Here is a 24,999-nt window from a genome sequence, read left to right as displayed (position 1 = left end):
TGCCACACCTTTCCCACTCTCTTGAGGGTAAAATACCAAAACTTCATTTGGCCTTTTAGAGACTCCCGCTCAATCAATACACATACTCTTCCTTATTATTTTTCCATCTGGAATCCACTCAACTTAACGACAAGAAAAATTATCTGCTGATGGGGACTTTCACCAAAGCTGTCTCCTCCGTCCACGTCTCCCCCCAGCTGCTCTTCAGTCAGTCCTCAGCCGCCAATTACACTACGCAGCACAGGTGGCTACCCTGGGGTCAGCTCTCAGGGTCGAGTCCCCTTTTCACACAAGGTCGGCTTGTATCCTATTGTATGTATTTATGTATTTATTTATTTTGAGACAGAGTCTCACTCTGTCCCCAGGCTGGGGTGCAGTGGTGTGATCTTGGCTCACTACAACCTCCGCCTCCCAGGTTCAAGTGATTCTTCTGCCTCAGCCTCCCGAGTAGCTGGGATTACAAGTGCCCGCCACCACGCCCAGCTAACTTTTGTATTTTTAGTAGAGACGGGGTTTCACCATGTTGGCCAGGATGGTCTCCATCTCTTGACCTTGTGATCTGCCTGCCTTGGCCTCCCAAAGTGCTGGGATTACAGGCATGAGCCACTGCACCCAGCCGGATATTTTTTTCTTTAGAGCACTTACTGCATCAGCAGATGTGGCTCTCAGTGCCACAAAACTCTGCCTCCCAGGTTCAAGCAATTCTCTTGCCTCTCAGCCTCCGGAGCAGCTGGGATTACAGGCGCCTGCCACTATGCCCCTCTAATTTTGTATTTTTAGTAGAGATGGGGTTTCATCATGTTGGCCAGGCTGGTCTCGAACTCCTGACCTCAAGTGATCCATCCATCTCGGCCTTCCAAAATGCTGGTATTACAAGCGTGAGCCACTGCGCCTGGCCAGTTGATCAACTTTCAAAGAAAGAATATTCACAAATTTAGATTTAGAGAAGTTTATAAGGAGGCCGGGCTCGGTGGCTCACACCTGTAATCCCAGCACTTTGAAAGGCTGAGGCAGCCAAATCATGAGGTCGAGTTCAAGACCAGCCTGGTCAACATGGTGAAAACCCATCTCTACTAAAAATACAAAATTAGCCGGGCATGGTGGTGCATGCCTGTAATCCCAGCTACTTGCAAGACTGAGGCAGGAGAATCACTTGAACCTGGGAGGCAGAGGCTGCAGTGAGCCGAGATCATGCCATTGCACTTCAGCCTGGGTTACAGAGTGAGATTCCATCTCAAAAAAAAAAAAAAAAAAAAGAAAAAAAAAAAGAAGAAGAAGGAAAGGGGAAGTGGCTTGTCTGAGGACACTGAGGCTGTGGGACGGGACGTCACAGGAGAAGCTCATTCTGGCTGACTTCCCAGCTGGTGTTCTGTACCTCTCTCAGTATCTTAGGAACCAAGTTACCACGACACACCTATTAGAGTGGCCAAATTCTGAAACGCAGATGATACCACATACTGGCATACTGGAGAGGACGTGGAGCAACAGGAACTCTCATTCATTGCTGGTGGGATTGCGAAATGGTCCAGCCACTTTGGGAGACAGTGTGGCAATTTCTTCTAAAACTAAATATAGCCTTACCGTATAATCCAGCAATTACATTCCTTGGTATTTACCCGAGGGAACTGAAAACGTACGGTCACATAAAACATACATATGGATCTTTACGGTAACTTTATTCATAATTGCCCAAACTTGGAAGCAACCGAGATGCTCTGCAGTGAGTGGATTAACTGTGTGTCCAGACAATGGAATATTACCCCGTGCAAAGAAGATATGAGCTCTCAAGTCATGAAAAGACGTGGAAGAGAGTTAAATGTATATCATTACATGAAAGAAGTCAGCCCAGATAGGGGATCCACTGTCTGATTCCAACTATGTGACACTCTAGAAAAGGTAAAACTATAGAAAGAGTGAAAAGTTCATTGGTTGCCAGAATAAAAGGCTTGGACAAGAGGAAATAATCCCAGTGGAAATGGAGAAACGCAGGAACAAATGAAGAGCAACAGAAGAAGCTAAATATTTGGGTAAAGACAGGAATTTTCAATGATGATTTCATCATGAATGAATTAAGGAAACATTCATGCATGCTCATTCTGTATTTGATGACATTGCAAACATTGTTTTGAAAACTGTACTTTGCACTAAAATTAAAAAAGAGGCTGAGGACAGTGGCTCATGCCTGTAATCCCAGCACTTTGGGAGGCTGAGGCGAGCAGATCACCTGAGGGCAGGAGTTCAAGACCAGCCTGGTCAACATGGCGAAACCCCATCTCTACTAAACATACAACAATTAGCTGGGTGTGGGGTCACGTGCCTGTAATCCCAGCTACTCGGATGGCTGAGGCAGGAGGATCGCTGGAGCCTGGGAAGTGGAGGCTGCAGTGAGCTGAGATTGCACCATTGCACTCCAGCCTCGGTGATGGAGAGAGACCTATCTTAAATAAATAAAAATTTTAAATGACAGCATATATATATATCCATGCACACACACACATATGTGTATATACACACATGCATATATGTATACACACACATATGTCCATATACACGTGTGTACACACACGTATATACACATATATGTCCATATACACATGTGTATACACACATATGTATATACACATGTGTCCATATACACACGTGCATACATACATATATGTATATGCACACATATTATATATAATATATGTGCATATATACACATATGTATATATACACATACATGCATATGTATATATACACATATATGTATATACACACACATATATGTATATATACACATACATACATATGTATATATACATATATGCATATACACACACTTATATGTATATATATGCACACACACACCAAGTAGACACATCGATGAGAGAACACTATATTTACAAAAGTGCAAGGGAAATTTGAACATAAGACTTCAGATGCTGATTATGGTAGCTGAGGTAGGAGGGGGAAACGGTAGAGTATGTGCTACAGAAATAGTCATGCTTTATCAATTCTCTGGTTTTTCTGGAGCATGTTGACTTCACGTTGATGTTTTTTACGTGTTCTGCAAAAAAAAATGTCTTTAAATGGGCCCTTGGAAATTTACCAGTGGTGTGCTGGTAAAGGCTTGACCATCAGCTCTTTGAAAAAAAAAGCAAAAGGAAACACAAAAAACAACCCTGACGTGTAGCGTTTGCCGATTTCTCTGGTGTAAATACTCACACCACGGTTTTGACGTGAGTTTTACATTTGGTAAAAGCAAATTGCGCCTCCTTTGAATGGAAGGATTGGGACGGAGATACGGTTCCTGTCAGGCACTAACTAGGGAGCAAGCCTTGCCTCCTATTGCCTTGGCTCTCATGCAAGAAAAAAAAAAAGTAAAATTTGTGAATCTGTGTTGCTTCCTCAGCCCCATCCTGGGTAAAATTGGAGACGTGTGCAGGGCAGGGAGAAGCTGTTTATTTCTGTGCCTGCGGTTGGACCTTGTTAAAGATTAGAGCTGTGATGCTAGCACCTGGGAGACCACATCCTGTGCATTTTTCAGTTTTGCTCAGTTCCTGACTCTGGTATAGCAGAAGCATTTTCACATCTACGACACCCGCTATGTCTTGGTAAACCCCGGCAGGGAAGGGAGGACAAGGTTAAAATACGGTTCCGAGGACCTGGTCTCTCCACAGCGCAGGCTGGAGGTGGGAGCCTGTGGAAAGCCAGGTTCATCCACCATCGGAACCCAGGCCAGGCTGCCAAGGCTAATATTCAGGACAAAGCCAGGGGCAGGGTGGGAATCCTGTGGAGATGACCATCGTCTTGAGGTCTTCCTTCCAGGGCTCCATCCGGGCCCGAAGATGGCGAGAGACGTGGGTGAGTCCCTGCTACCACCTCACCCTCAGGTTGCTTTTTCGGCTGAACAAGAGGCTTCTCCCAGGCAGGAAGGGTGGGGCACAGACACGTGAGCCAATGTGGATGACCTGGGGAGGGCTTTGCAGTTGAATCTCCTGAAAACGGCAAGAAGTGCAGACCTCCGGGCAGTCTAGACTCAGATTCTCTAGACACCTCCCTTTGGCTGAGCCAAGCCAGGGCTGCTCAGGAACTGGGGACCTTGAGATTGGATTCTATTGGAAGGAAAGACACGGGATTGCAATGTGCCGAACTCTGTGAGGACCAGGGTTTAGCTTGAGTTCCCCAGTCTGTCCACGAGGTCCAAGCCTGAGATCACTACGGCAACCACATGTCAGGAGGAAGACTGGTCAGCAACGCAGTGACCGTGCTGGAACAGTTTTGAAATATTTGAACTATTCTAATGCAAACTCTTCTTTGAATGACGTTTCACGTTGTATCTTACGTCATTTTGTTTATGCAGATGTCGTCTTTGCACTTGACATTTAATTGGTGTTTAAGTCGCTAATATAGTGTGTGTATCTGAGTCTAGTGTGAGAATCATTACTCCATGCCTGTGCATCCCACACCAAGTAACGTTTTTGAGTGAGGACGCTGTGCCGTGCTGAGTCTGTGGCATGCCTTGGACATAAGCATATAGCTTGCCTTCTCCAGCTGGGATCAAAGTCTTAGAGGAATGCAAAGGTGGAGGGGCCCTCTGAGAATATGGAACAACGACAGCTCTGTATCACCCCTCTTACGGAAAAACCCAGAGTAACTGCCCATGTTTTCTGTGACCTTAGATTGTGGAGGAACCGACAGATGCCGATTCTGCCAGCCACTCCTTCCCTAGTGGGCACCACACCCTTGCCCCCCATCCTTCCTGGGCACCTGGTATTCAGATACTAGGGGAATATTAATCAGGGCCCAACTAGGAAAACAGAAACCCTTCTCTACAGTTAACAGAGAGGGAAGTAAAGGCAGGACGGTGCCCCTGCATTGGATCTCAGCACAGGCAAAGAACATTAGTGGAAAGGTGATGAAATCTAAATAAAACCTGTCATTTTAATTACTGTATCAGTGTTAATTTTTTTCTTTCTGGCAGATGTGCTGGGGTCGTGTAAAGCATGAACATTAGAAGGATCTGAATGAAGGGCATATAGGAACTCTCTGTATCTCTGCAACTCTTCTGCAAATTTGAATTTATTCCCAGGTAAGAAGTGTGTTTAAGAAATAAATTAGTCAGCCAGGCGTGGTGGCTCACGCCTGTAATCCCAGCACTTTGAGAGGCCGAGGCGGGTGGATCATGAGGACAAGAGATCAAGACCATCCTGGCCAACACAATGAAATCCTGTCTCTACTAAAAATACAAAAAATTAGCCGGGCGAGGTGGCGGCGCCTGTAGTCCCAGCTACTCGGGAGGCTGAGGCAGGAGAATGGCGTCAACCTGGGAGGCGGAGGTTGCAGTGAGCCACGATCGCACCACTGCACTCCAGCCTGGGCGACAGAGTGAGACTCTGTTAAAAAAAAGAAAAAAGAAAAAAGAAATTTCTTCCCCAGATACCCTGGCGTGGTATCTCGAGGGCATGGACGCAATGCAGCAGTGTTGTTTGCTAAGGCGTAACAAGGGTGGCCATTGCTCTAGTTCCCAGTAAGATCCTCATTTCCAGCTGAGACCTTGTCAGTCTGGACTTCGCTGCTCACATCACTATCGGCATCTTGGTCACAACCATGTAATCAGTCTCCAAGAAGTTTCAAACATTCCCTTCTCTTCCTGTCTTCCTCTGGGCCCTCCAAATAACATGAGTTAACAAATTTCAAGTGAACAAGACATTATTATTGATGATTTATAGGTCGTATGTTGGACAGCAGATAGGGCCTGTTTGCTAATAACTCCCCATTTTCCCTTCCTCCCAGCCCCCATAACCACCATTCCCTGCTGTGATGTTGTGACTCTGGTGACTTTGCAGACCTCCTGTGACATCATGCAGTACTTGGTCTCCGCATCTGCATCGCTTGGCGTGATGTCCTCAGGGTTTGTCTGTGTTGTCGCCCATGGCAGAATTTTCTTCCTTGTTTAAGGCTGCATAGTATTCCCCTGTGTGTGTACCACATTTTCCATATCCATTCATCTGTCATGGACATTTAGATGATTTTCACGTCTTAGCTATAGTGCATAGTGCTGCAGTGGTCAGGGGAGTTCAGATGGCTCTTTACATACTGATTTTTTTTTTTTTTTTTGGAGACAGAGTCTTGCTCTTCTTGCCCAGGCTGGAGTGCAATGGTGCAATCTCAGCTCACTGCAACCCCCGCCTTCTGGGTTCAAGCGATTCTCCTGCCTCAGCCTCCCAAGTAGCTGGGATTACAGGCACCTGCCACCACCACACCCAGCTAATTTTTTTGTATTTTTAGTAGAGACAGGGTTTCACTATGTTGGCCAGGCTAGTCTCGAACTCCTGGCCTCAGGTGATCCACCTGCCTCGGCCTCCCAAAGTGCTGGGATGACAGCCGTGAGCCATCATGCCTGGCCTGTTTATTTTATTTTATTTTATTTTTTAATTTTTATTTATTTTTTTTGTTTTGTTTTGTTTATTTTAAATATAGACCCAGAAGTGGGATTCCTGGGCCATATGGTAGCTCTATTTTTAATTTTTTGAGGAACCTCCCCACTGTTCTCTATAGTGATTGCCCAATTTTTAATTCCCACTGAAGTACGCAAGGGATCCAGTTTCTCCACATCCTCACCAACACTGTCTCCTGAAAAAAATAGTATGCGTCGTAGAATATTTTTTAACATGCTAAATACCTTGTTGGGATTTTAGCAAAGATCACAGTATGAAAAATTTGGGGAAGGATTTCTATGGCTCCCATTTCTAATACGAGGAAATGTCAGCTTCTAGTTGTGTCACGTCTTGCCCAAGAGCTGCGACCGTTGACTTGTGGAGTTGGGATGGCGTCCAAGTCAGTTGGTTGCCCGACCTTTATTCTGCCTTGTCCCATAGATTTAGAAAGAGGCTGACACATCGGGTACCTAGTTTAGGGTCATCTGATCCTAAGCCACATTTAGGGTAAGTGACATTTTTCAGAAACCAGCACCCTCCCTCTTGTCTCACTAGTGGGAAGGGGGGAAAGAACAGGACGGAAAGCTCTTCCTCTTGTGTGAGGCAGCTGCTGTGGAAACCCCACAGGCAGGAGGCCCCTGGCCAGCACATCCTGTCAGCTTGTGTCTGCTGCAGAGTTCTGTCCTTGCACTGGTGCACCCCAGGCCAGGCCGGACTGCTGGGACCGGGGCCATGTCTCCCCACCCCACCGCCCTCCTGGGCCTAGGTGAGTCCTGGAGGCAGCGGGGAGGCTGGAAAGGGGGTCGGGAGGTCTGGAGAGTTCCCTGCTCAAGCCTGACTCCAGTGCAGAAGATTCTGGGAAGGAAAGTGTCCTCCTCCCCCAGGACTGCCCTGCTGCTCTCCCCGGGGCCTAAGTCTGACCAGAGAAGACCTTGTCCTAAAAACAGGGACCCGGGTATGGGGATGAGGTCAGCTTTAAGAAGGGCTGGGGGAGCAGGAGCCTTTTTGGAAGAGGAGACTTTGGGATTTATCTTGAAACCATTTTGCAGCAAGAAGGATTGCACTGAGATAGCGATGTCGAGGAGGGTTGGTTTGGTCCTGATGAAATGCTGAACGCCCCCCAGCTCCATCCAGCCCCCTTTCGATAGCAGCCCCGTAAGGAGACTGGGTGGTGGCATTTTTCTCACTGGGGCTTCTCTTGCAGTGCTCTGCCTGGCCCAGACGATCCACGCGCAGGAGGGTGAGTCACACCTTTGTCCCGTCTTCCCCGTCCCCTCTGGCACCCCAAGGGCAGTCCTGGGTGGGAGTCATGTTGATGCTTAGAGGGCCTGGAGGGACCCCTTTAAGTATACCCTAGATTGGCCGGGCGCGGTGGCTGAAGCCTGTAATCCCAGCACTTTGGGAGGCCGAGACGGGCAGATCACGAGGTCAGGAGATCGAGACCACCCTGGCGAACACGGTGAAACCCCGTCTCTACTAAAAAATACAAAAAATTAGCTGGGCGAGGTGGCAGGTGCCTGTAGTCCCAGCTACTCGGGAGGCTGAGGCAGGAGAATGGCGTAAACCCGGGAGGCGGAGCTTGCAGTGAGCTGAGATCCGGCCACTGCGCTCCAGCCTGGGCGACAGAGCGAGACTCCGTCTCAAAAAAAAAAAAAAAAAAAATATATATATATATATATACACACACACCCTAGATTGCAAACTATTCCAGATGTAAAATGCATAACCCTCACCCAGTTCTCTCTCGCATCCTCCACCTGTCTTATTTTGCCTTTCTTATTTTCAAAAATTTTATTTTTAATTGACAAATAATTGTATATGTTTGAAGGGTACATTGTGATCTGATGACGTGTGTACACATGGTGGAAAGATTAAATAAAGCTGATTAACATATCAGTCCCATCACATACTTATTTTATTGTGATGAGAATATTTTAAATCTCCTTTTAGTACTTTTGAAATATACAATAAATTATTATGAACTATTGTTCTGCTGTGCAACAGATCTGAAAAACTCACTCCTCCTGGCTAGTTGAAACTCTGTATCATTTGATCAGTGTCTCTCCCATATTACTGGAGGCCCTGCAGCCTCCAGTAACCACCATTCTACTCTCTACTTCCGTGTGATCAACTTTTCTTAGATTCCACAGATAAGTGAGATCATGCAGTAATAATTGTCTTTCTGTGCCTGGCTTATTTCACTTAACACAGTGTCCTCTGGTTCATCCATGTTGTTGCAAATGATACAACGTCCTTCCTTTTTTAGGGCTGAATAATATTCCATTGCATAGACACACCACATTTTCCTCATCCATTCATTTGGCAGTGGACACTCAAGTTACTTCCAGGTCTTGGCAGCTGTGAGTAGCTCTGCGGTTACCCTGGGAGTGCAGGCGTCACCTCCACACACCGATTTCTACAACGAGAATTCAAACCCAACACGGCCAAGGCTGAGCCCGACAGTTTTCCCCAGACCAGCCCACACTTCACTCGGCAGCTTCTTGGTGGGGAACACGACAGTCACAAAGGGCAGACTCTGAACATTCCATCTCTTCTCCATCCTCCTAGATGCATCATGTCACCCAGTCCTGGTGATTTCACTCTCAGTTTTTCTCATCTTTCCCTCTCTCTTCATTGACTTTTCCTGTGTCTCCCCCCAGTGGTGGCCGCTCTCCCCTCCGTGGCTCCCTGAGGCCGGCCGCAGCCTGTCCATACCACTGCTGCCTGCTCCCTTCCTGACCCCAGGGACGCTGTGATTTGCGAAAGCACAGACATGACCATTGTACTTTCCACCGTTTTTAAATTGTATTCGAAAATTTTCATTTACTATCTCATTGTAAGATGAATTTTTTTTTCTCAGAGCCCTTCCCCTGTTTATCTTCAGATAGAATCAGACCTGTGTACCTCTCTTTGGTCTGGACATGCCCATTTTCCCAGCCACATCCTGTCCCTGTGACTTTGCAGAGGAAGTCAGCTCCACCGCCCACCTGTCCCCTAGATTCCTGCGCTTACCCACAGGAAACTTAACCGCAGTTCACAGCTGCAGATTGGACAATTCTCCGAGCAGTATCTGTCCTCCCTTCTAGACGTCCACCTCCAAAGGGCAGGCACCCTGTGTGTGTTTCTCACATTTGTGGAATTAGCAGCCCATGAAAAGCATCTTTAAACGGATTGATAAGTAACTGAGATATGGTTAAAAGAAAGAAAAATGAACAAATGGGTGGGTTTGGGGAGATGCTGGTCAAAGGATAGAAAATTTCGTCTAGACAGGAAGAGTAAGTTCAGGATTGTGCAACATAAGGATTAATCACAATGTATCGTATGCTTGAAAATCGCTAAGAGGCAGATTTTAAATGTTCTCACCACAAAAATTATGCAAAGTAAGGTTATATGAATTAGCTTGATTCAGCGAGTCCACAGTGTGTATCTGTACCAACACATCATGTTGTACACCTGCAATATATGCAGTTTTAATCTGGCAATAACAGAGAATGAATGAAGACGGGATGAACGAATTGAAGCCCTGCCAGCTCTCTGCCCTGCTCAGGGATTTTGCTAATTTTGACACAACCTTCCTGTTTCAGGGCATCAAACCCGCCCTTCCTCCTCCACCCCAAGCCCAGTTGAGATAAACAGGGTTTTTCAAGAGCTTTAATAACAAGGAAATGCAAATTCGGCTGAGGAGAAAGTAGAAACTATAGAGGAAAACCCAGAGGTGGTGTCTCCACAGAGACCTGCATTAGCAATGGGGACCTGTCACGGGCTGGGCATCTGCTGTGAGCAGATCAGGGCTGGGTCAGGGCTGGGGGCTTCACCCTCACCCCATCGGACCCTCACAGGAGCCTGGCAACCCCCGTCCCACACTCAGTCCCCCCCGGGGACCGGCCAGTGCCCTTCAGGCCCCAGCACGAGCCATCTCCAGAGTCCTCGCTCCCCTGTCCCTTGTCCTTCACGAATGACCCTGTCATCCCCGTCCTGTGCCCCCTCCCGCCCTCTGTCCCTCTGGAAAGTGGCCCTGGGCTCTCGGCAGACATGAGGGGCCCCAGGCTGCTCCGACACTTCCCACGTGACCCTGAGCAAGGCCCAAGTTGTGAGCAAGTCTCGGGGTCCTTATTGTTAACTGGGAAAATAACTCTGCACCGATGAGGATTCCCGCGCACGTAGAAGGTGCAGGAGGCCTGGCGATGTTCTAAGGTTGGGCTGTGGTCGTGGCTGCACAACTCTACAAAATTGCTAAAATCCCTGAAGTGTGACGCTAAAATGACACGTGTGGCATGGTGACTTCCTATGGTGGACGCTGAGGTCCTTCTCTGCTTCCCTCCTAGGGCCCCTGCCCAGACCCTCCATCTCGGCTGAGCCAGGCACCGTGATCCCCCTGGGGAGGCCTGTGACTATCGTGTGCCGGGGCCCTGTTGGGGTTGACCAATTCCGCCTGGAGAGGGAGGGTAGATACAAGTTCAATGATACTAAGGATGTGTCTCAAGCTAGTCCATCTGAGTCCGAGGCCAGATTCCGCATTGACTCAGTAAGTGAAGGAAATACCAGACGTTATCGCTGCCTCTATAGGAAGTCCGCTGAATGGTCTCAGCGCAGTGACTACCTGGACCTGGTGGTGAAAGGTGAGGACGTCACCTGGACGCTGCCCCAGTCTCAGCTCGGCCCTCGAGCTTATCCCCAGGTCCCTGGACCCTGTCCCAGCTGCTGCCCTCTCTCTGTGGCCACCCTTGCCCTCCTCCTGACCCCCAAGCCCTCCTCTCCCCCTCTCCCTCTGCACACACCTCCCCTCTGCCCTCGCACCTGCTTAGGTCCCTGGAGCCCTGGTCTCCTCCGGACACCACGGATGGCCTGGACACTCAGCCCCAGCATCCGGTGGGCTCAGAGCTGGCTCTGCTTGGCTGGGTGGGGAGTGGGTTCCCAGAGATTAGGGGGCGACCCCCCTACAAGGGGATGAGTGTCTTTTCACACAGGGTGGATGGTCTCACTTGTTATTCCTTTCCACTGAGCCAGAACCTGCCCCAGGCAATGTGCTTCTCCTGGTGTGGTTCATCTCCCATTGGGCAGAGCACAGGGCCCAGGGATGGCCCCTGGTCAGGGCTGGACAGTGCTTTGGGAAAACCTTTGGTATGTGACCACACGCACCCCTGTGTGTGCTCAACCTGAGATGTCCTGGAGTCAAAGTCCACTGGAGAGGCTCCAACCCACCTTCATGTCCCCCCAGGACCTCAAAGGTCCCCTGAGGTCAAGCAGAGCTTGTGGTGGGAGGAGCAGAGGGAGTGACCAGCCCCAGGGAGAATGGGGCAAGCAGCAAGGCTCTCCCCAGCCTCCTGTCCCCTGCCCTGTTTTCTCAGGAGTCTCGGGACATTGTCTGGGATTGCCTGATGGCCATGCGGCCTTTGGATGGGGGCTCAGGGTGGAGGAGGGCAGGTTGGTTGGGACGGGTTCTACATCCTTCTCTTGCCCCTGTTTACAGAAACCTCTGGGGACACGGACTCCCCCGTCACAGAGCCCGACTCCTCAGCTGGTCAGTAGCAGGGTCCTCAGCCGGAAGGGATTGCAGAGGGATCTGTGCTGGGGATGCAGCTCCGAGTCCGGCCCTCGGCCCTGGGCTTGGAGTCAAGGTTTAGGGAGGCCACGGGAAGGGACTGACACCCGCCCAGCTCTGGGAGGTGGCTAATGCTCCTAGAGACCATAGCAACAATGGTACCGTGATTGTAACCTCGTTCCATGCCAGGAACTGTGGAAAACACTTAGTGCAAGCGCCACTCTCCGGGGGAGGTACTAGTCTGATTCTCTAACTCCTCCTCCTCTCTAATATGCAAAACATAAACTAAAGTTTCTTGCTTAAAGTCACAAAGCTATGAAGGGGCAGGGGCGGGGCAGGGGCCACCCACCCGGGCAGCCCCACCCCAGACTTTCGGGTTCTCCCAAGCTCCATGCTGCCCCCTTGTGGGCATGGCCTCACTATTCACCCCTCTCTGCACCTGATGGAGGGACTTAGAACTCACCTTCCAACCTGGGACACCCAGAGAGGGACGGTGATGCTCCTATTGGCTCTGTGATCTCCGGGGGAGGCCTGAACAGTGGAGTAAGGTCCTGTAAGAGGAGGAGGGTGCCACAGGGAGGGGACATAGCCTGTGAACGGTGACCAGGATGAAGCCATGAGGCTTCCCTTCCATCTGGCTCTGCCCCTGGACTCTGTGATGGGAGAGAAGCTGCCCCAAGTCCCTGGGTCTCAAGTTGTCCATCTCCCCCTGTGATCTGTAACTAGAACCTCCCAGGGGAGGACACGGGGTCGTAAGACATCTGCGAGCCCTTCTTCACCTGGGTTTCCATCACCAGAGTGGTCGTCCTTGGTCACCCAGTGACGGCCTGTGAGGCTCAGGCTGTGAGCTCAGGCAGGTGGGACCAGGGGCTGAAGCCACATGGGGAGGTGGGAGGAGCCATGCTGTGCTCCATCTGGACCCCCTCAGAGGCTCCTGGGCTGCCGGGGCACAGAGGGATGGGACGTGCTCCTGAGTCCAGCTGACCTGGTTCAAGTCCAGTGTCTGGTTTTTATTAGCCTTCTGTCTGCGGGAATATCTACCCTCTCTTTCTCTCTCTCTCTCCTTCTCCTTCCCTCTCTCCTCTCTCATCTTTCATGCAGTGACATATAAAGGTTACGAGGACAGACCCTCCTGCAGCCAGATGGCTGGGTTCATGGTTCAAATCCCGGTGGTTCTGCCACCCCCCGGCTCCATGCCTGAGGGTGACTCACCCAAACCTCCTGTGTCCCAAATTCCTCATGTGAAACATAGGCAGTAAAATAGCTGCCCCGGTAGAATCGTTTAGGGGAGACTTGAGTTCAAGTACACACGGCGCTGACATCAGTGCTGATTAGAAAACCCCAAATGAGGGGTGCTGCTATTAATACTGAGGAAGTATTTTGTCCTCACAGGGACTGTGACAGGCACTGAAGGCTCTGGGTGTGATGCACCGTGAATGAGGAGAAATGGCCTCCCACCTTGTGAACTTCAATGGGGAGAAACAATTAGAATGAGTGATAGAAATGCACAGATTCTCATACATGCATATACAGATAAAAATATATGATTTGCAATGGAGAATTTCAGATCTATAATTTAAATTATAATAAATATTTTTCCGTCACATATTATGTATATAAGGAAGATAATTATATAATAAGAATATGTTAGTGCATCACTACATATGACTATAATGTATATTATATATTATATGAAAGATAATTTACTATATAGTATAAATTTCAACTGTTATAATTAATAAATAAATATAGGTATTAATGTAAACATACTATCTATTATGTATACATTATATATAATTATAATAGAAAAATATTTTATATTTAATTACAGGTTTAGATTTAATATAAATTGTACATTATATATTATAGTGAATTATAGTGAATATATGTAACATAAGTTATTATAAATCATACACAATTAACACTATATACATTAAATTATGTCTATGTCAAGATTACATAATTTAAAAATATATTTGTTATATATTATACATTTACATAATACATGATACATATGGCTATAAATAATATAAAATGTATACTATTGCACATGTATAATACATATGCAATTTTAAATGGTGGCAAATGTTATGAAGAGCAAGCCCAGGAAGTCATGGTGTAGAATAACGGGTGGTGTCCTGGACCTTGGAACGTGGACGAGGCATGAGAGAAAGCACACTCCAAGAGAGAACGTCTGCCTTTCTTGAAGGATATTGAAGATGCTACCTAGGCAGCGGGGAAGGGGAGGGACGCTGTTCCTGGAAGAGAGACGCTTGGCTCGGACCCTGGGTTTTGGGCAGCCCTGCAGGACCCCATTTGGTTACCTGTGAATTGGGTAGTGGCGTGCACTGTGCAGAGGAGGGTGAATGTTCGAGGAGATGACGGGCCGACCCGGAATGCGCTGCGCAGGGAGCCTGGGCGGCGCCGCGCACACTCGCCCGCTAGCTGCAGGGCTTCAGGAAACATGAGCACATCGGGGCTTGGATTTTTCCCACAGGAGGGCGGGTTACATCCCCATCAGGGGGTTGCCGCGAGGGCAGATAAAATCAGACAGAGGAGATTCTTGCACTCTGGTGGGAACCCAGAAGGAGGTCAGGGAGGGAAGGTCTCCCTTCCTCTTCTTGGTGGTTGGTCTCTGCCTAGATCCACAGAGGGCAGAGAGCAGCGATGTCTACCATAGCTTCATGCCCAGGAAACGCGCTGTATCTGCACCATCCAGTAGGGATGGCATCAGGCACATGGGGTCACTGAGCCCTCGAGATGCAGACAGTGCAGCAGGCTTCTCACACCATTCAGCTTTGGATAAATTTAAATATCAGTAGCTACGTGTGACTCTCATACTGGACAGTAGATGTAGAAAGTTTCCATCATCACAGAAGACTCTGCTGGACGGTGTTGGTCTAGAAGGAGTGGTCAGGGTCGTGGGGAGTGAAGAGAGATCCCCACAGTGGACATGGGAGGACTCAGAGCCTTCTCTGTCCAGCTCAGGACTAACTCCACTTCCTTCTAATTCCTCCCTCCCAGGACCCACGCAGAGGCCATCAGACAACAGTCACAATGAGCGTGAGTGATGGGGACTATGGAGCGTGAGCCTGGCGTGTGCCTCCTGGGGAAGGAGAAAGAGGTTGGGCTTTGGGGTTGGTCAGATTCCCACTCTGCCAATGGCCTCGGCTGTGTCCCTGTGCAGAGGGCCTCAGCACTCAGGACCCCAGTGGTGGAAGAAGGGGATAACGATCCCTGTGCTGCAGGACTATTATTTACCTGAGAGATTTTATATATTAGTAAGTCTATGACACGCACGTGACATGTGTGGTATACAGTAGGCACTCAATAAATGCACACTGCTGAAAACCTGTTTCTGTCTTTCTTAGATGCACCTGCTTCCCAAGGCCTGAGTGCTGAGCATCTTTATATTCTCATCGGGGTCTCAGTGGTCTTCCTCTTTTGTCTCCTCCTTCTGGTCCTCTTTTTCCTCCATCGCCAGAATCAGATGAAGCAGGGTAGGTCTCAGGGGCAGGGTGGAGTGACCCGGGGAAGCTGTCAGGAGAGGCTAGGAAGAAGGTCTCCTTAATTCATACCCCGACTGTCCTCAGGGGCCCCCAGAAGCAAGGACGAGGAGCAGAAGCTACAGCAGAGGTGAGGCCCCTGGGAATGACTCCTGGACCTCCACCCAGTCCTCTGCCCCCGGGCTGCCCCTGAGGTTCACTTTTATTTTTCCTCTCAGGCCCGACCTGGCTGTTGATGTTCTAGAGAGGACAGAAGGTGAAGGGGGAGGAGGAGGGACAGGCCTGGGATGGGGAAGTGGGAACTTCTTGCCAATCCAGATGCAATGTGGGGGGCGGGGGGAAGAATCTTTGGGAACATTCTAGAAGGTCATATTATAGATTGGGTGCAGGATGCCAACTGAAGCTGGGGGGTCTCAGGCAGATTTGCCTTGTGACATCCTTCCCAGAAAACTGGCCATGTATTTTCTCCCCCAGACAAGGCCACAATCAATGGACTTCCTGAGAAGGCCACAATCAATGGACTTCCTGAGAAGGACAGAGAGACGGACACCTCGGTGAGCCTTTCTCCTAGTTATTCAAGTTCCCCACATTCAGCAGCTTAAAAAAATCTCAGTTCCTTGGACTGGGAATTCAGGAGTGGCTCAGCTGGGCGGTTCTGGCTCATGGCCTGTCCTGAGGTTGCTGTCGAGAGGTCGCTGAGGGCTGTGTGCATCTGAAGGCTCCCGTGGGCTGGAGGATCCACGTCCAAGACGCTCACTCCCACGGCTGTGGGCAGGAAACCTCTGTTCCTCTCACAGGGGCCTCTCCACACCGCGGATTCCCCCAGAGGGAGGGATCCAAGGATGGGTGTTGGGGAGGGGCGGAAGCGCGATGTCTTTGCCTCAGCTTGGAAGTCAGGAGTCTTCCCTTCTGCCTTGTTCATTGTCACGTAGACCAACCCTAATACCCTGTGGGAGGGCTCTTCACACGGATGCAATTTCAGAAGAGGGTCCTCGGGGCCCATAGAGATGGCCGCCACAGCCCTCCAGTCCCACAGCCCCTCACCTCGCCCTCCACCAGGCACTCCCTCACCCTGGGTCTCTCTCTCCCAGGCCCCGGCTGCAGGGAGTTCCCAGGAGGTGATGTATGCGCAGCTGGACCACTGGGCCCTCACACGGAGGACAGCCCAGGCTGTGTCCCCACAGTCCACAGAGCCCATGGCTGAGTCCAGCACGTATGCAGCTGTTGCCAGACACTGACCCCCGGCCCACCTGACCTCTACACCTGAGGATATAAAGTCACTCTAGGAAAAGGCTGAAGTGGCCATTTGGAAGGCTTCCCCTTGGACTCATCTTCGTCTAGAAAGCCAGACAGGCAGCTGACCTGGAGACAAGAGCTGGAGACTGGAGATTTCTAACCAGCATCCAGAAGGTTCGTTAGCCAGGTAGTCCCTTCTACAATTGAGCATCTCCTTGGACAGTTTCTCAGTTGATTCCAGAGACCCAGCTACAGTTCCCTGGCTGTTTCTAGAGACCCAGCTTTATTTACCTGACTGTTTCCAGAGACCCAGCTGAAGTCACCTGCCTGTTCTAGAGGCCCAGCTACAGCCATCAGGCTATTTCCAGAGACCCTGCTACAGCCAATCAGCTGATTTCCTGAGCAGTGATGCCGCCTCCAAGCTTGTCCTAGGTGTCTGCTGTGAACCTCCAATGACCCCAGAGACTTTGCTGTAATTATCTGCCTTGTTGACCCTTAAAGACCTTCCTAGAAGTCAAGAGTTATCCTTGAGACTGCACTATACACACACAGCTGAGAGCCAAGCCCCGTTCTCTGGATCATGCTTTACTCTGTGCATCAATAAATAATTTTGAATACCTCACATCTGGCAACCTCAGGCCTGGTCCTGGGTGCATAGGTCTCTCGGACCCAGGCTCTGCCTTCACAGTTGTTCAAAGCTGAGTGTGGGAAACAGGACCTACAAAGGAGGTGTCAGCGTTTTCTTTTTAAAATTTAATTGATCAGGCCGGGCGCGGTGGCTCAAGCCTGTAATCCCAGCACTTTGGGAGGCCAAGACGGGCGGATCATGAGGTCAGGAGATTGAGACCATCCTGGCTAACACGGTGAAACCCCGTCTCTACTAAAAAATACAAAAAACTAGCCGGGCGAAGTGGCGGGTGCCTGTAGTCCCAGCTACTCGGGAGGCTGAGGCAGGAGAATGGCGTGAACCCGGGAGGCGGAGCTTGCAGTGAGCTGAGATCCGGCCACTGCACTCCAGCCTGGGGGACAGAGCAAGACTCCGTCTCAAAAAAAAAAAAAAAAAAAAAAAAAAAATTTAATTGATCAGGATTGTACATATTCAAGGCGTAAAATGTGATAATTTGTTATACGCATACATTGTGCAATGATAGCCACAATCAGTTTCATCAGCGCACCCACTACCACGGATATTATACATTAGATATTCTGAATTTGCTCATCTTAGGACTTCCCGTTGGTGTCACTGTTTTCTGACAAATCACGTGTATCAGGAATGAATGAGGGAGGTGTGGCTGGGTGAAGGCAGAGAGCTGACCCTACAGGTCCACATCTGCGCGTACATGCACAGGAATGCATGCTCTCACACACATGCGTACACACACACAGACATGCACACACACTCACACGCCTCAGGGAATCCAAGGAATCACTGAGCCTGCTGTTGGTTGAGGCATATCTGAGTATCCACCCTACCTGTAGGGTCAGACGGTACTCTCCCAAATGCAGATTGAAACAGAAAATTACCCTATGCAGCACTAGGAGGTGACAGAATCTCATTTGGGTTCATCTGTATTTGTCTTTAAAAAACAAAAGCAGGCCAGGCGCGGTGGCTCACGCCTGTAATCCCAGCACTCTGGGAGGCTGAGGAGGGCGGATCACGAGGTCAGGAGATCGAGACCATCCTGGCTAACATGGTGAAACCCCGTCTCTACTAAAAATACAAAACATTAGCCGGGAGTGGTGGCGGGCGCCTGTAGTCCCAGTTACTTGGGAGGCTGAGGCAGGAGAAGAGCGTGAACCCGGGAGGGAGAGCTTGCAGTGAGCCGAAATCACGCCACTGCACTCCAGCCTGGGCGACAGAGTGAGACTCTGTCTCAAAACAAAAGAAAACAAAACAAAACAAAAACCCCAAAACAGTCACAAGCCTGAAGTGGAGACTCCAATGGGCACAGCTCTGCGTGAGACCCTTTGGGGAAAAGAGAGATCAGACTGTTACTGTGTCTATATAGAAAGAAGTACACATAAGAGATTCCATTTTGTTCTGTATTTGAGATGCTGTTAATCTGTGACCCTACCTCCAACCTTGTCCTTGCAAGAGACGTGTGCTGTGGTGACTCAAGGTTTAAAGGATTTTGGGCTGTGCAGGGTGTGCTTTGTTAAACAAGTGCCTGAAGGCAGCTTGCTGGTTAAAAGTCATCACCATTCTCTTAATTTCAACTACCCAGGGACACGTACACTGCCAAAGGTCACAGGGACCTCTGCCTAGGAAAGCTAGGTATTGTCCAAGGTTTCTCCCCATGTGCTAGTCGGAAATATGGCCTGGTGGGAAGGGAAAGACCTGATCGTCCCCCAGCCTGACACCCGTGAAGGGTCTGTGCTGAGGAGGACTAGTGTAAGAGGAAAGAAGGCCTCTTGGCGGTTGTTGGCGGTTGAGATAGAGAAAAGCATCTGTCTCCTGCCCGCCCCTGGGCAATGGAACATCTCGGTATAAAACCCGATTGTATGTTCCGTTTACTGAGAAAGGAGAAAACCGCCTTAGGGCTGAAGGTGGGACTTGCTAGCGCAATGCTGCTCTTTATGCACTAACAAGGTTTATGGAGATGTTTACATATGCATATCAAGGCACAGCACTTTTCCTTAAACTTAAGTCACAGAGATCTGTATTCATATGTCTTACTGCTGACCTTCTCCCTACGATGATCCCATTATCCTGCCACTTCCCTTTTTTCTAAGATGGCAAAGATAATTATCAATAAATACTAAGGGAACTCAGAGACCGGTGCCGGCGTGGGTCCTCTGTATGCTGAGCGCCGGTCCCCTGGGCCCACTTTTTCTTTCTCTATACTTTGTCTCTGTGTCTCATTTCTCTTCTCAAGTCTCTCGTTCCACCTAACGAGAAACGCCCACAGGTGTGGAGGGGAAGGCCACCCCTTCAGACCCCACCTGAGAAGAACTGCACGTGAAAACCAATCATCACAACACTTAAGACAGTTTGGCTCTGTGTTCCCACCCACACCTCATCTTGAATTGTAAGCCCTACAATCCCCACGTGTCAAGGGAGACACCAGGTGGAGGTAATTGAATCATCAGGGCAGTTTTCCCCATGCTGTTCTTTTGACAGTGAGTGAGTTTTCATGACAGCTGATGGTTTTATACGTGTTTGGTAATTCCTCCTGTATTCGTTCTCCTTCCTGCCTGCTTGTGAGGAAGGTGCCTGTTTCTCCTTTGCCTTCCGCCATGATTGTAAGTTTCCTGAGGCCTCCCGAGTCATGCTGAACTGTGAGTCAATTAAACCTCTTTCCTTTATAAATTACCCAGTCCCCGGAGGTTCTTTGTAGCCGTGTGAAAACAGAGTAATGCAACATTGTACCCCGTACGTATATGCCATTATTATCTGTCAGTGAAAAAAAGAATACGAAAAAAATCCCGAAAAAGCAAACCAAACAAATGAAAAATCCTAGAAAAGAAGCCTGCATGCCCACTACAAAGAGAATATTTTTAAAATATTATTTTTTATATATATATAGAGAGAAAGATTTTTAAGAATTCAGCAAAAACTCAGCCAGCTTTTTCTATGGGGCAGTTGCTAATTTAGTTGTAAGCAAACATGGACGCATTAAATTATCCTACAAACCCTTCACAGCGTGCTCTATTATTTTCCTCATTTAAAAAAAAAAAAAAAAACTATGGACCGAGACATGAAGTAACTGGTCCAAGGTCGGCCAAGTCTCAGAGGCAGGGGCTTCAGACCCGGGTGAGGCTCCTGATTCCATATTATGAACCCCAGGACGGACTGCAGCTCAGTCTGCTGGGAGGTTTCTGTCCTGATTCAAAGAGGGTGGGTGCCTGGCTGGCCTACCCAATTTTAATTTGTACTAAGCTTTAATTTTCTATTTGTGCTCAGGTTTAATTTCCTCCTGTGATCTGCTTTCTATTGCTGTACTCTATATCTTTGCTTTCTTGCGTGAATATCATGACTGATTTTCCCTGTTCTTCACGTGGGACACGTTCTCCCTGCTTTATCTGTCTCTGTCTTTGTCTCTCTCTTTCTTTCTCTCTCACAATGTGTCTCTGTCTCTCTCTCTCTGTCTCTCTTTTTTTTTTTTGAGACAGAGTTTCCCTCTTGTTGCCCAGGCTGGAGTGTAATGGTGCGATCTCAGCTCACTACAACCTCTGCCTCCCAGGTTCAAGCAATTCTGCTGCCTCAGCCTCCCGAGTAGCTGGGATTACAGGCATGCACCACCACACCCAGCTAATTTTTTGTATTTTTGTTAGAGACGGGATTTCTGCATGTTGGTCAGGCTGGTCTCGAACTCCCAACCTCAGGTGATCCACCCACCTCGGCCTCCCAAAGTCCTGGGATTACAGGTGTGAGCCACTGCGCCCAGCCATCTCTATCTCTTTTTCTGTATCTCTGTCTTTCTTTTCTGGTTGTTTTTCAACCATCAGCCGGGTGTTTTCTGCCATAACGTCTTGTTCGTTTGACTCTGAGGTTGACAGGTGGGTAAATGAACTCTTTAGCAGAAGGTGGACAGTCTGGACATAGGAGAGGATGTGTGAACTTTTCTACCCCTCGCAGAGCACAGGAGAGCTGAGCTGAGCAGATGCCATTGTCTGCTCCAGTGCAAGGAAGTCTAGGAAGTTCAGGCGGTGAGGTCACAGTGGAAACAGGACAGATATAGTTTAGGGAAAATTAAGCAAAAATACCACACTATTATTTCTTGAAGTATTAGTGGGAGGAGGATGGGTCCAAAGAGAAGACAGAAAATCAGATGCAGGGGACTGTCTTTTCTTCTTCACCTTCCAACCCACCCAACGCAGGGGCCAGAACTCAGGGTGATGAGGTCTGGGGACATTGCTGTGTGGAGATGTCCCTCGTGCTGCACGGCCCCCAAGCACCACCTGGGCAGTGCAGTGCGGCCAGGCAGAGAGGGAGGGCCTACCCTGTGCTTGTGATTCCCCAATTCCCCTGGGGTGTGAGCACTAGGAGGCTGCAGTGGGGCCCAACGTGGAAGGGGGGACAGGCCTCACCTGGGCCAGATGGGGCAGCAGCATATACACACAGACATCCCTGTGAGTATCCAGGGCACAGGCCAGGGGTCTGACCTTCCCTTTCTTGGAGCCTGGGCCACTGGGCAAGGTGTTGAGAGAAAGATTACCCAGTGACCTTTATTAAAGCAAAGTAGGGAGGGCTTTATTCAGAACCATCACCGTAGGTACAAGGACCACAGCGGTGGGATTTTGTAGTAGGGGAAATAAAATGGGCTTGACATTGAATACAGCTTGAACAAGTGAGAATGTTTGTCATATAAACTATAGGGTGGAGATATGTGTATATATATACACACACATATATATACACACACACACACACACACATATATATATATATAACCTTTTAGTGTCAAAACTGAACATAGAAAATAAATTCATGAAGCGGGGATATTTTCTGAGGGTGTCCAGGGCTGCCCGACACCTCTTGTTACCTTCTCTGTCATAGCCCCATTTAAAACACTCTCTCTGGATGAATACACCAAACCGCACAGTCCTTGCTCTCTTGCTAGGAAGAGCATGTTTCACTCTTGGCTCCTGCTTACACACCTGCTGTCCAGTGGAAACTACTACTGAGGACATTTGAAAATAGTTGTGGTGGTAGCACGTTGTATTTTGGTTGGTGATGCCAGTTAGTCTCTGAAAACTTTCTGTGATGAGTATAAAATTATACACCTTCATCTCCTTTGTTATAGGATCTGGGACGCAGTATGCACTTGATTGCACCAACAATAGAAAATTTCTGGCATCCGTGTGAAGAAAGTAAACTATATCTTCCACTTAAACAAATAAACTATCTTTTTGATAAAAGGTGGCTATACGTTTAAGGCTTAGGGAGGAGGAATAATCAAGGAATATAAGTGTGTTGATGTCTACATGCAATTCTGACACTTAACCAGATTTAAAAGTGCTTTGAGAGTCCCCAAAGCTCTGCACCTGCTCCAGATCCACTGGGATTTAGAGCTAAAGCTTCCAAAAACTGTTGTTCTGCTCAGTCCTTCAGCCGTGAAAACCTGTTCTGTTCCGTTGCTAAGATCTAAGCTGTAAGAGCTGCGGGATGAGAATTTTCCTGTTGCTGTTCCAAGCAGTAAAACGTGCCTCATTTGGTCCTACATTGTACCTCCATAAAAATCACTTCGATAAAGAAAGGAGAAGGTCTTTACTTTTTCATGAATTATTGCAGTTCTTTAAGGGCATATGGAGCCATCATCACAGCTGGTCTAGGATTTACAGATATTTTCTTGTTGCTTTTAGTTACCATCCAGCTCAATTTATTAGTACACTATATCTATTCATTTGTGAGATTGCTTTCTGCTTTTATAGACCACTCCTCTTTCTCCTATTTGGATTTATTGATTGATCTCTAGAACAAAGTTGCTAAATTTTTTATCTTCGTTGTGATAAAACATTTTCTTCCCAACAAAAGAAAAAGATTTGTGCACATAGACTACATGAAATGTGTATTATTTTCTCATTCTTCCACCTTTTCCCCATCCTCTATAACACTGGGGTCAAACTGTTATTGGTTATTATACATTCTTTCAGAAATGTCTTTGATTTTCTAAAGCATCTCTTTCTTTTAACTAATCTGTACTTTACCAAGATTCTAATTTCCCAAATTCTCATACCAGTTAAATCACATCGTAACTTAATAACTTGTTCATTATTAAACAAATACAGTGTTTTTCAAGAATAAAGACAGTCCTATTTTTGATGAATCCCAATTTGAATTCTTTAAAAACCATTTACATTTTGGGTACTTATAAAATTTTCTGTTAAATTAAACATGACTAAGAAAGTCATATATTTTACTTTGCATGATATAAATATAGAATGATTCTCTTTTCATTCTACTTTAATTATTGGCAAATTGAGAAATCATAATTCATTTATTTCTGTGTAGAATTAAAAGAGCAAGGCTGGAATCAGAACAATTATTATACAAATTGAAGGTGTGACCCTGAATTAAACATTTGGCTAATGAATGTATTTTAAATAAAAATCAACTGCACTTTCAATATTTTTTTTGAAATATTTTGACCATATTGGCCAGGCTGGTCTTGAACTCCTGACCTCAGGTGATCTGCCTGCCTCGGCCTCCCAAAGTGCTGGGATTCCAGGCGTGAGCCATTGCGCCGGGCCCGTTCTTGTTTTCAAAATCTCACTCATTTCTGAATTTCTGTGCCAGCGACTTCCTAGGCAAGGAAATGCCAGATGTACCTTTTCTTGGACTCCAGTCCACTCCGGACATATTTTGTCTCCACCGGTAACCGTGGCCGTTGTGTTGAGGAAGGAACAAAAGCAAGAAAGAGATTCTCTGAGCAGGTTTCTATGAGCACCAGATTGTCGCCCGGTAGGGGCAACTGCAGGAACTGAAAGTTAATCTCCCCTGGGTATGACACCCACTGTTACTTTCCTCAAAATCTCACTTTCCTCCCCAAGGAAATACGGCTCCCCAGATGAACCACCACGTGGGTCTGGGGATGTGAAAAAGGGAAATGAAAGAGAAGGAATATTTATGATTTCAACCACACTGGGAACTCAAGGAACCTGCTGCAGCCAACTCGAGAAAGACAGGCCAGGCTAAATCTGGAGAAAAAAGAGATACACAAGTCCCATTTTTAGAATGCAAGAGGCCTGGAGTTTGTATTATTATTTATTATTATTATTATTGTATTGTATTTTTTTAGCAGCAACACTTATATGGAAAGTACTTGGACACCTTGGGGTCTGTGTGTAAAGTTGACTCCAGTTGTGGTGAGTATGGAAGCTCCTATCTCAGGATTCTCGTTTTAGGGAAAATCACTGCTGGTCTGGAATTTTTTCTTTTTTGAGACGGAGTCTCGCTCGTCGCCCAGGCTGGACAGTACAGTGGTGCGATCCCGGCTCACTGCAAGCTCCGCCTCCCGGGTTCACCCATTCTCCTGCCTCAGCCTCCCGAGTTCCGAGTAGCTGAGACTACAGGCGCCACCACGCCCGGCTAATTTTTTGTATTTTTAGTAAAGATGGGGCTTCACCGGGTTAGCCAGGATGGTCTCTATCTCCTGACCTCGTGATCCGCCCGCCTTGGCCTCCCAAAGTGCTGGCATTACAGGCGTGAGCCACTGGGCCCAGCCTGCTGGTCTGAATTTAACTCCAGACAGCTCTTTGTTTTTTTGTTTTTTTGTTTTTTTGAGATGGAGTCTCGCTCTGTCACCCAGGCTGGAGTGCAGTGGCGAGATCTCGGCTCATTGCAAGCTCC

At 48.0% G+C, this 24,999-nt stretch overlaps 1 protein-coding gene and 2 long non-coding RNA genes across 12 annotated transcripts; all 3 read left to right on the top strand.

Moving 5' to 3' along the window:
* Nucleotides 1–3,537: 3,537 nt before the first annotated feature.
* On the top strand, nt 3,538–6,936 carry LOC106994861 (uncharacterized). Its single transcript, XR_001441551.3, has 4 exons — nt 3,538–3,846; nt 4,967–5,074; nt 5,779–5,896; nt 6,864–6,936. It is a non-coding gene; the product is annotated as an uncharacterized LOC106994861 (long non-coding RNA).
* A 130-nt stretch (nt 6,937–7,066) lies between these two features.
* LOC695533 (leukocyte-associated immunoglobulin-like receptor 1) lies at nt 7,067–17,328 on the top strand. Of its 10 annotated transcripts, none has more exons than XM_077981825.1 (10): nt 7,067–7,188; nt 7,627–7,662; nt 10,748–11,041; nt 11,893–11,943; nt 14,989–15,027; nt 15,336–15,464; nt 15,558–15,600; nt 15,689–15,723; nt 15,969–16,024; nt 16,562–17,328. In XM_077981825.1, exons 1-10 carry the CDS (start codon nt 7,155–7,157, stop codon nt 16,706–16,708), a joined length of 864 nt encoding a protein of 287 aa, XP_077837951.1. In that variant the 5' UTR covers nt 7,067–7,154; the 3' UTR covers nt 16,709–17,328. The 10 variants fall into 10 exon arrangements, with proteins under 10 accessions (XP_077837951.1, XP_028695139.2, XP_077837953.1 ...); XM_028839306.2 differs by having other exon boundaries at nt 15,689–15,726; nt 15,945–16,024; XM_077981827.1 differs by lacking the exon at nt 11,893–11,943.
* A 4-nt stretch (nt 17,329–17,332) lies between these two features.
* Nucleotides 17,333–17,925, top strand: LOC144337335 (uncharacterized). Its single transcript, XR_013410314.1, has 2 exons — nt 17,333–17,471; nt 17,794–17,925. It is a non-coding gene; the product is annotated as an uncharacterized LOC144337335 (long non-coding RNA).
* Nucleotides 17,926–24,999: the final 7,074 nt, after the last annotated feature.

Source organism: Macaca mulatta, chromosome 19 (assembly GCF_049350105.2).
Source record: "Macaca mulatta isolate MMU2019108-1 chromosome 19, T2T-MMU8v2.0, whole genome shotgun sequence".
Taxonomy (NCBI): Eukaryota; Metazoa; Chordata; class Mammalia; order Primates; family Cercopithecidae; genus Macaca; species Macaca mulatta.
The sequence above is the reverse complement of the archived record's forward strand: the minus strand, read 5'-3'. Positions and strand labels throughout refer to the sequence as shown.

Coding starts and splice junctions, on each gene's coding strand:
- LOC695533 (XM_028839306.2), top strand. CDS start 7,155: ATGTCTCCCCACCCCACCGCCCTCCTGGGCCTAG. Junction 7,663..10,747: donor GACGATCCACGCGCAGGAGG/GTGAGTCACACC, acceptor CTTCCCTCCTAG/GGCCCCTGCCCAGACCCTCC. Junction 15,727..15,944: donor TGTTCTAGAGAGGACAGAAG/GTGAAGGGGGAG, acceptor TTTCTCCCCCAG/ACAAGGCCACAATCAATGGA.